At 36.6% G+C, this 11,111-nt stretch overlaps 1 protein-coding gene across 1 annotated transcript in view; it reads right to left on the minus strand.

Annotated features, from left to right (window-relative positions):
• Positions 1-1,734: 1,734 nt before the first annotated feature.
• The window catches only part of pggt1b (protein geranylgeranyltransferase type I, beta subunit), a 15,371-nt gene continuing 5,994 nt past the window's right edge, over positions 1,735-11,111 (minus strand). The window contains exons 6-9 of the mRNA XM_024276024.2: positions 9,662-9,707; positions 7,761-7,945; positions 7,119-7,227; positions 1,735-4,825 (exon numbers count right to left, since the gene is read on the minus strand). Coding sequence (XP_024131792.1) covers positions 4,668-4,825; positions 7,119-7,227; positions 7,761-7,945; positions 9,662-9,707 — 498 coding nt within the window. The 3' untranslated portion in view covers positions 1,735-4,667. The remainder of the gene's footprint in view (positions 4,826-7,118; positions 7,228-7,760; positions 7,946-9,661; positions 9,708-11,111) is intronic.

Consider the following 11,111-nt stretch of genomic DNA (forward strand, 5'->3'; position numbering starts at 1 on the left):
GGTGACATCAGTGTTATATATATAAAAAAAAAATTCAAATGAGCACTGTAGTCCACTTGCTCTGTGTTATATTCTATATATATATATATATATATTTAAGGAAAAATGATTCTGGGTTCTTATGGGCTAAAGTCTGATTGGCTGTCGCATACCTAGGTATGTGACATTTGTTCTCTGGATTTGACCCATCCCCTGAGGGGGCAGTAATCTGCAGACCCAGACCCGCACTTTGCGGTTTAACCCCCAATCCAAGTCGGAGTGTCAAGCAGGCAGGAATTCAGTCCCATTTTTAGTCTTTGGTATGACTCGACCTGGATTTGAACTCACAACCTTCCAGTCTCAGGGTGGACACTACCACAAGGCCACTATAGTCAAATATAAATGTGATTATGGTAATCTAGAAAATAAAGAGAGTAAAGCAAAGAGTTGGGCGCGATACCAGATACCCCCAAATTTAAGAGGTTCAACTAAAATTCATCAGCTAAACTTAAGTTACTGACAGTATTGACGTCTGTTTGAGAACATTAACTTACCAAAAACATAAACAACGGTTAATCTGTTCCGATGACACCCTCCTGCTCCATAAAAAGCCACATAAGTGTTGGTGCTTTCTCTTTATATATGAATAATTAATATAATGCATCGATTCGCATGTTTTACGAGAACTGACTTGAGTTGAACAACAGAGGAGTGTGATGTTCCAGCAGATCAATAAATGTGTCTCAGATCACCTATGCAGGGGCGCAAATGCACGTTTTACCACTGAGTGGTAAAACATTGTTTTTAGAAAACAAATCTAAAGCAATAAAAATATATATAATCCAACAGAAAGTTGAGAAGTTTTCAGTTTTTTTTCTTTAAGACATAAACTGAAGGGCACAAAGAGACATACAGGTATGTGCACTTCAGTCAAACTGACATTTATCAGGATATAAAGCTGCATCTTTGTGTTGAAAGGAGCATCTTTATATGATTTTATTAATAAGTGTTAGAAAAAATAAGAAAAACGTGTTACAATTGGATGGAACAAAATAACTGTTTTCAATCTAAAAATATGTAAATATTAATAACTTGAACGCAAATGTTCTGATGTGACCTTGATTGGACTGCATTCACTGAAAAATAATCAAAGATGGTCTTTAATGTTTCCTCATTTTACTTAGTAAAAGATTTCACAGGAACCTTTCCTGGAGGAATAAAACAAAGTGAAGCAGGGGCTGCACAGGTCCCAGGTGGGACTCCACTGTGCTGCTCTTCCATGTGTGTCGAGTACACTGTGAAAGTTCCCCTCCTCCACAGCTTTTAATTAGGTCTTAGTCACTGACCTAGTAAAGAAGAAAAAAAAATATTTATCATCATCAGCCAGCATTTCCGTGAGCCTCCACGTTGCAGGAAAATGAGAGAAAACTAAAGCAATTGAAGCCAGTTGTCATCTCTGGGTTTAAAAATAGATGAACAGTTGAGTCACTGTCTGAGCCACATACAAGCTGCAAATGCTGCCTTTCATTTAAGAAACAGTTGTGGAGGGTGAGATATTTTTAGCCACTGAACAACCTAAGACACGAGTTTCCTTTTCATAAAAAAAATAAATAAATAAAATGTGGCCACGTTCTCTAGCTCCTTAAAAAAAAAAAAAAAGCCCAAATCATTACCCCTCCACTACCGTGTCAGACAGCTAGAAACCAGCTTCCAGGCTTAACTCTAAATTTTAAACAGAAAAAAACTTGTACTTAGTTCTGTTTACTGGAATCATTACAGTTTCAATCTTTATTTTACAGTTTTAATCTTTATTTACTTACATCTATCTACACTCAAAATTCTTACAGAGCATTGAAAAAAACACACTTAATGTTACATGATATATCTTTACAATATGTATGATTTTAGTTAAATACATAAAGGATGAGGCTTCGTCTCCTTTAATCATGACTGCAGCTGCAAAAACAAGCTGTGTCCTTGTGTTCTCGTTGGACTGAAACAACTGCAGTGGGATGTGATAACAGCAGAACAGCTGAGGCACAGCTTTCATCTGCAGAAGGAACTGTCCCTTAAAAATGAAAAGAATGTGACTTTTGTCAAACAGTTCGACTGCTAAAAACCTTTCACACATGGATGTTGACATGCATCTAAGAAACAGATTTCCACTTTGCATTCTGGGTAACACTGAAATTTTATTGCTTTTCATAGAAAAATCCCAAACCCAATTGAAGCGCACGATGTGAGACGAGAAATCAAGAGAACAGAAGCGTTCAGGAAAGCAGTGACCCAGAACAAAGATATCAGGCACATTACTGAGGCGAGCTGAAAGGAGCTTCTGCTGTGTCAGTCAGCCGACGCGCACGGCCAAAAGGACAGAAATGTGGCATCGAAAAACGCACAATATTCTGCTTAAACTGAGCTGGCTTTACAGAAAAGCAGCAAATCTTTCAGTCTTCTTTACCATTTACTAGAAAAAAAAACATGATGATTCAAAAACATTTACTTTTGTGTCAGAGGCTCAATCCAGTCAACAAAAAATACAGCTTTACACAAGAAATAAACATAATAAGAAGGGCAAAACATCAAAAACATTTGTTAAAAGTTATTTTAAGAACCACTATGCTCAAATTTTGCACCAAAAGAATCTCTGGGAATCTGGTCTGGGCTTTGAAAGGAAAATCCAGTCACCCACAGTTTACTTTCAATAATTGATGATTTGGATTATTTATTTATTCGCTTTTCGTCCCGTTTCTCATCCGTCTGCAGCATCTGAAAAGGAGGAGCGTACAGTGGGAGGGAAGACGAGGGCAGCTTTAATTGTGTTTCTACATCCAAACTCCAGCAGGTAACGGACTTTTGTAGTCGTGTACTATTATGCAGGGTGGTTGCTCAGACGGCCGCCATATTTAAATGGGCGTGGCTATGACTGAAAGCTGGAAATCAGAACATTAAGAGGTGCAAATTGTTTAGCCAATTTTTCACTATGGAACACTCCAAATGAAAAACTTTGATCTTTTGTTGTCAAGGGTACAAAAAAAAAACAGACTCACCCCTGAGTGAGAAGCAAGTGCTTTCAAAGCAAGCAAACATATGGTACAAAACCAACAAAGGCAAAAAAAAAAAAAAAAAAAAAAAAAAATCCTTCACCAAGTGTAAACGGGTCAATATTTTCGAGGGGATGTCACATTGAAAAAAGGCCACCTGTGTGTCCTGACCCTTATTGTTTCTTCTCTGGCTTTACATCCGTTCAGCACTGAAAAAAGATTAGACCCCCCACACCCCCCTCCATGCAGCCCACTTCAAAGAAACACGTTTCCTTTAGTTATAATGGAATCGTCTCATCTTTGCTCCACTGATTTTATACTGGCTTGTGCTGACCAACAGAAAAAAATAAAAAATCAGCACACATTATTTCACTAAAGATAAGTAATACAAAACTCCAGCCAAGTGTCTAAAAATATGTGGTATCGTCAGTGTGATTACACCTTATTTTATCTATTCAACAATCATATTTAAGGAATTCCATGTATTGTAAGTGCAAGTACAAATATGCCCATTTCTGATTAGGAGTATCAAGAATATATAATTTTCTTTTATTTTCAAATCCATTTATGTATTAATATTTTAAATAGATTGATATATCTGTCTTTGTCTTAATCTTTTTTGCAGAAATTGCTTGAAATAAACCAAATCAACATTGACATTTGTTTGACACTTCTGATTTGGCAGAAATTTGTATTATTTACCTTAATAAAATACAGAATAACATTTTCTGAGCAAACCAGTCTCTGTAGGGTTTAGGGAAGAGAGGAGCAAAGACCTGATTAGATTTAATTCATAATTACATGATTTTTGTTCACTTTCTAACATTGCAGATGAAACGCTTTTCTTAGAAATTATTTTGAAAATACAATAAATCAAAATGGAAGAATTGATCTTTTCAATTTTTTTGAAACGTTGCTCCATCTGAGAATAAAAGGATTCTCACAATAGCAGCTAAAGCCTCTTTTATTAACTGAACTTTAATAATAATCATAAAAGTTGTTCTAATTACTGTGCAAAATGCTCCTGTGACTAAAAGGTACAAACTCAAGAAGGTAAACGTGTTTGTTACTTTTGGTACAAAAAAGCACCAAAAAGGATGGAAATGTGAGTAAGGGCTGCAACACGAAGATTCAAAAGAAGAGTGCATACTTTTTCTTTTACAATAAAACATTAAAATTAGAGAGAGAGAAAAAAAAGGTCAAAAGTCAAATATGTTTTAACCGTCACAAAAGTCAATTTGAAACAGTACTCTTAAATCTAAGAGTGTTAGGTCCTCTACTGATGTCAGGACGTCAGCAGTGTTTAGGTTACCGTAACAACGTTTCTGAACAGGAAACCTCCAAAAGACCATTCTCTTCAAACTCTGTAAAAATGGAGGCATCTGGAGTTTCTTCAAGTCTCGGGTGACTCAAAGCAGATTAACTGGCACATTGTTGTGTTCCCAAAAATACATTGCACATTGTTATTGTAACTATATATTAATGAAAAAGGCAATAGAGAGAGTATTGCTAAACAAAAGCTTGATTGGATGAAGTGGAAATGAGGTCTACACATTCAAAACTCAAACCATCTGAATCTTGAAACGGACTGAAAATAAAAAAGTCAGACGTTCCTGATGAATGAACCTGCGGGTCAGCCTGCTGTCAGTGCTGCTGGTCAGTGGTGTTCCTCCATGTCTGATGCAGCTGCTGGAGGTGCTGAAAGGCCCTCTGGGTGATGTTGAGAGCTGGGTGGACCTTCCTCAGATTGGGCTCTCCAATCAGAGACAGACCGCACAGCCCAAAGTAGGCATGAAGAGGATCTGGGAAAGACAAAAAGAGAAGCTGAATTTAAAGGGGAAATACATGCTTGTGGTTGAGCTTTAATTCGATGGATATGTCTTTAAAACATCTGTAAACTTGGTTTCATGTTCATTTTTTCTGTAATTCTTTGCAAATATTGTGTATCTACTCTGAGGTAAAATACAAACACCACCTGTGGAAAGAGAAAGACTATAACTAAAGGGACAAAATAGCTTAAAACAACTTTGTTTTTGCACTAAAATCATATATTTCTGCCTGAGGGGTGACTGTGTGTAATTGCATAAACAAAAACATAGAGTGATCTAGCCAAACTCTAGACCTCAATCCAATAGATAATCAGTGGAGGGATTAAAAAATCCCTATAATCCAGCGACAAGTCCAAAACATCACAACTCTCGAGAAGATCTGCTTGGAGAATGGACCCAAATATCAAATCTGGTGAAGACTTAATGAAAGGAAATATTTGACCTCCGTCATTGCCGACCAGGGTTACGATCATAGACAGTACATAGAGAGAACTGCATTGATTATCCCCTCCACCCTCGTGTCCCGAATATGAAGTATCCACTGGTTCCTGAAAAGCGTGTAGTGCCTGCTGCCCCACCTCAAACGGTCAAAGCGTTTGACAGATTCTCTGACCAATCACTGCTTACTAACTTCGTCTGTTCCCAAAATGGCAAAATCAGGCGATATCCGTACCACGGAAAAATGGCGACTGAATTGACTTCATTTTGTTGGAACTCAAGGTAACAGCCTTGTTTTGTCCATCTTTATTCATGTCAATGTTTACAATACAAAGTACTGAGGTAAACTGTTGCTATTGACCAAATACTTATTTCTCCATTATACAAACCAATTATTTAAAAAAAAAAATCAAACAATCTGATTTATTTCATTATTTCTCTCACAGTTGATGTTTAACTATGATAAACATTAAAGATCTCTCTAATTTTTTTAAGTAGAAAAATTTGCAGAATAAGCGACTGACAAATATCTGTTTTGCTTCACTGTATGTGTAGAAGCAAAGACTTTTAGTGATTTGACTAAATAGAACAAATATATGTACATTTTTTAGGATATCTGTTTAAATCTAGGCATTTTTGACAGGTGTGTTAATTGACCTTTTGAGGCAAAGTACTTTTATTAAGATATGAACTAACTTGGTTGTTTGAAATGGTTGATCATAGCGCCATATCAAACAAATATTTCCAATTGTGATAGCGAGGGATGATCACAAGAGCAATCCTGGCTTTTATCATTTTATAAAATTGTAACCTGGGCAGGTTAATCACCTTGCAAAGGAAACATGTCATAAAAATATGTCTGTGTACAACTTCATCATGATTATGTCATATCTGGAACATTTAACATGTAGATTAAGCGTACAATTTCTCACTAGGACCTGACACAATGTTTCTTGCACAATAAATGAACCTTTTAATGTAGGGGTTTCAGACTTCAGGCCTCCTGCTGTTTTTTTCAGCAACTCTGCATTATCTGCAGTTGATTACCTGGATCAGGTGTGTTTTTGCCAATATGAAGCTACAATAGTAGGTTACTATGTAGGACATTGGCCCTCAAGGTCTGGGGCTTGACACCTGTGTGTTAAGGAGTTAGAAAACTACAGAATATTTGATCCAGACCTGATTAGAAAACAGATTTCTTTGTCTCATCAAAGAGAAACTAGATCTAAATAAAATGAACATCTAGAAAGTTTAGTCTGCCAAAGTGCATCCTCATGTGTTCCGTTCCCCTCGTCTTCTTCAGTAACGTGAGGAGCCGGAGCTGTTGTGTCCTCTGGCCATCAACAGACAATCACCTCATCAATTACCCATAACAATGGCAAGCATAGGCACAAATACACACAGAAGTTTAGGATTACAAGAGCTTTTCCATTGATTTCAAGCAAAACAGGAAACCACAGCTCCACCCTGACCTCTCTGCACCTGTGAAAGACGAGGCTCAAAAAGAGGTGAAGAAAGACAAAGAACTGAAACTCCTTACACTCATGGCTTCTCTATACATTTAAGGGACAGCTTTGAAGCTATACAAATGGACAAAAACCTACACAGGATCAGAGAACATTATTCTTGACATTCAGTCCCGCTCCACCCCTGAGGTTTCTATACTACAAAGGCATTTCTGTCCCACAGATTCCCTCCATGAATGAAAACCAGTAAAAATGACACCCAGTTGAATCAGTTATGTACAAGTTTCATGAGGAAATGAGCCTATATATGTGGGAAGCTCAGATTTTGTTTGTCCCTATAAAGATTTCATCATTTGATTTACCTGGATGGCTATCGGGCCACTTGGCAAAGCCTCCAACCAGCCGGTCTTGTGTGGAGAGGATGAAGTTTCTGTTCTTTTCAAAGTTGGTGTATCGAAAAACACCCAACAACTGCAACGAAGAGGAAGAGGATGACATATTATTTCTAGAAACTCTAAAATTCCAGCTCTGCTTTAAAATGACACAAAGAGAACTTAAATGAGACATCATGACATGAAACATATTCCTACTAAGACAAGAATCGCCTGCATTAAAAAATGAGGACAACAAAATGTTTTATGTAATTTTATAAAACCAAAAATTGACAAAGAACGTATTGAAGCTTATTAATGCTGAATAATAAACGTTAGTCAACTGCTAACCAATGCATTTAATAATAGTGATAAAAGTAATACACAAAAGTGGCTAACACCTTATTTACTATTTAATTAATGCTTAATTATGCATTACATTAATAAAGAAAGGGATCCTAATTATGAATATATTTTCTTTTTTTGACATAACTAATAACTTGTAAAACAACTACATGTTGTTTAGTTTGAACCTGTTAACTTTCAAAACCCACCATCACAGAACAAATGTTTTAATGTCCTAAAAACACAGCCCGTTAGTGCCTGCAGGAGGCTGTGCGCATGAATCTTTACCTCTAGAGTGGCTCCCACCCAGAAGGAGTAACATGTGTCTACAGGCTTGTTTGGTCGTCCATGGAAACCGCTTTGCTGCCTCATGATGCACCAGCGCCGGATCCGGTCCAGTTCCCGTGGACTCAGAGCCTCCTCCAGCCGACCCATGAGACACAGTGAGGCGATGGCGCAGTATGTCCAACCGCCTGGACACACAGACCGGAACCAGCATGTTATTGTTATTGTAGCGCGTTACTTTTACTCCAAATCATATACATTTTTTTTATTATTTAAAATTTCTAAAACGATACAGAATCATTTATAGATCATAACTGATGCATATAAAAAGCATAGTTTTTCCTCCAATCAGAGTTTGATTCCCAGAGTGTGCAATGAGCTCCATCCAGCGTGGGACAAGACCCTACACTGCTCCTATGTAGCCACAAGGGGGGCTAGGTCTGGGTCTCTCCTTGTGCTAGTCCCTAGCCCAGATGAAATACAGGGTTGTGTCAGCAAGAGCATCTGGCATAAGACTTCCTGACAAACCACCTGAACGGATTAGCTGAAAGGTGAAGAAGAACATGATCTTCTTTCTGTCATCGTACAATAAATGAAAAGATGTTTTGATGCAATAAATATTTTTATAGCATTTTGAGCAAGATAACACAGTTTGGTGAAAACATATTTTAAAGGTCAATGACTCAATAAAGACTGAAAGGTCAGAGTCATATAACACAACTTCTGGATTATTAGTTATCACCATTTTTTTGGTTCATATTTGACCTTATGGATTTGAGTTATTTTCCAGTGGATCCATCACTGCTGTTCCTGTGTGTGTGTGTATATGTGTGCAATGACATGACGTAAATCTATCACAGTGTTGTCCCTAAATAACTGAGTTTACTGCAGAAAATTAAAAGAACAGGAGAAAATGGGAGAGAATAGGGGTTGGCATATTTTCATATATTTTCTATGTCACGAATACGCTCTTTATTTAAACTGTATTTTTTTTGTCTGCTCTTGACTCACTACAATTTGTATAAATAAATACTTAGAAATGCAATTTTGAGCTTAGTAAAGTCCTCCATCGTGATCAAAATACTACAAGAACACGTTAAAAACACAATTCTCACCGGAGTGGGCCTTCAACAAAACAAAAGTATACAAATGTATTATTTGACGGGGAAAGTACACAGGAAGAGATCAATTATAAATATAAAGAGAAAACTGAGAAAAAAAAGACACTATAATTTCATGTTTCACACACAGAGCAACACAATTATCGACAACACAAAGTAAACACGGACACACATTAAAAGCAAACCGAGTGGGAGGTCTCGATGCAGAGCAAACACAGCTCTGGGGGAGACGGGTAATGGGCCGCAGCCAAGAATCTAAACTGATGTCTCAACAAGAAAACTGTCCCTCTTTAAAGAAGATACGTATATATTATACCCTCAGCATCCTGAAGGTGAAACGTTCCCTCTAATTATCCTGAAGTCAATTAGTTTTAGCTGTCATTTACAGATGTGTTTTTACAGCAATCCAACAGGAACGGTGGAAAAAAGCAGGTAAACATGGGAATCTCTAGCAAATATCAAAACGTGCATCAGCTTTGTAGAAGGAAGCCTTTTGTGCAAGAAAAACAAGATTCATTTGAGAATTTACGACAGGGAATGTGTCCACAGAGATGTCTTTGAACAGCTAATCCTTTAATCACAGTTACTGTGAAAACAGGCACAAACCTTCAGGGTGACATTAATCCTTTTACCTTAAAGCAGAAAATTGAATCTCTATGAAATTAATGCATTTGGGCTGTCAATACTAAACATATTTACCCAGCAAATACATGCGACTCTTACAGGTGCATGATATGAAAATGGTTGTTTTTCAAATATTTGTACAGAATAAAATGAACTTACCATGAGATTCTCTTCCGGCTCCCTGGCCAAAACCATTGTCATACGACTGTGGAGACAAAATAAAGTTTGAACACATTTTTAATATTAATTAAGAATTAAAGCATATATATATATTTAAATCTGTTATAAAGACATCAAAACACCTCAAATCTGTTTTTGAAACATCTACTTTTTTCTTTATTTAAGTATAAAACAGGAATTTCTATTTTTTGTGTAAAATTTTATTTTTTTCTGTTATATAATAAAATGTAATTGACAGACTGACCTCAATACTAGATCACAAACATGGATACTGTTTTCTTAAAAATAGAAATTCACCTAGGATTAAACAGATTACTAAACTTTAATGTTCTTTTAACATGCTTGGAAATATTGAAATTAGCTTATAGTGCTGTTAAGACAATAGTATAAAATTTGTAAATATATATCTATCCATTTCTTAGTATTTAACAATTACTTGTTATTTTGATTCTTTAGAAGCAGCTCTCACAAATGCCACATAGATGTTTAGAAACTTCAATATGAAAATTTAAAAAAAGGACAGCCTATATGTTCGGTTTCACAGAAACTGAACAGATAGGCTGTCCTTTTTATTAAAATTATGAAACAGAAAGAGAACATCTGCAGTCAAATCCATGTGAAAAGAAGCTCTGACCTATTTAGCTTTAACAGAGTCCAACTTTATTTTAGGAGTTAAGCTGGAATATGCAAAAATGATGATTTGTTTGTCAGGGAGCTACTGTGAATTCACAGTAGTTGATGTGTCAATCACTCTCTCACATATTTAAATATGTTCTTTTAGAAATGAAAAACAAATTAGGGGAAAATCTGATATTCATTTTCCTTCAGCTTTATTAGGAATTATTAGGCAAGTTTTAAAGGAAATAAACACAAAAAGGTCATGTTTCTCTCTACAAAAAGGCTTGAAAATCAAACATTCAGGACAAATTTAAACATTTGTTTTTGTCTAGTTGGAATAAAAACCCTTTGCTTCAGCTTTAAGAGCTTGTGGCACAGCTCAGCCCCCCCTCTCCATTTATTAATAATGAAGAGTTTCTAGGCACAGTGCCACCTGGTGAAAGCAGGTGGTCTATTCTGCAGAACTGCTCTGAATGCTGCAGAGACAGCAATTACACACGGAGCAGCCAGACTGAAATGGGTTTGTTTCCATTCACTGCGTCGGGACAAAAGATTTTGGGACACGGTGAAGTTTTGGGGGTTTTATTTATTTTTTAAATCTACTCACCAAACTACCTCGAATGTACTCGATGGCTTTTTGAATGTTCATGCCTGACCAGTCATCCAGCATGAAGCAAATACAAGCTGCGCAGTAGATGAACCGAATGTCGTTTTCACTTCCTTCTGGCACCGAATAGAAACTGAAAGACAGAAACACAGGAAAAATAAGCAACCATTGTTGAGTCTGTAAGAAGTGTCAGGTCATAAAAAT

This window comes from Oryzias melastigma, linkage group LG9, assembly GCF_002922805.2.
Source record: "Oryzias melastigma strain HK-1 linkage group LG9, ASM292280v2, whole genome shotgun sequence".
In the NCBI taxonomy this organism is placed as follows: Eukaryota; Metazoa; Chordata; class Actinopteri; order Beloniformes; family Adrianichthyidae; genus Oryzias; species Oryzias melastigma.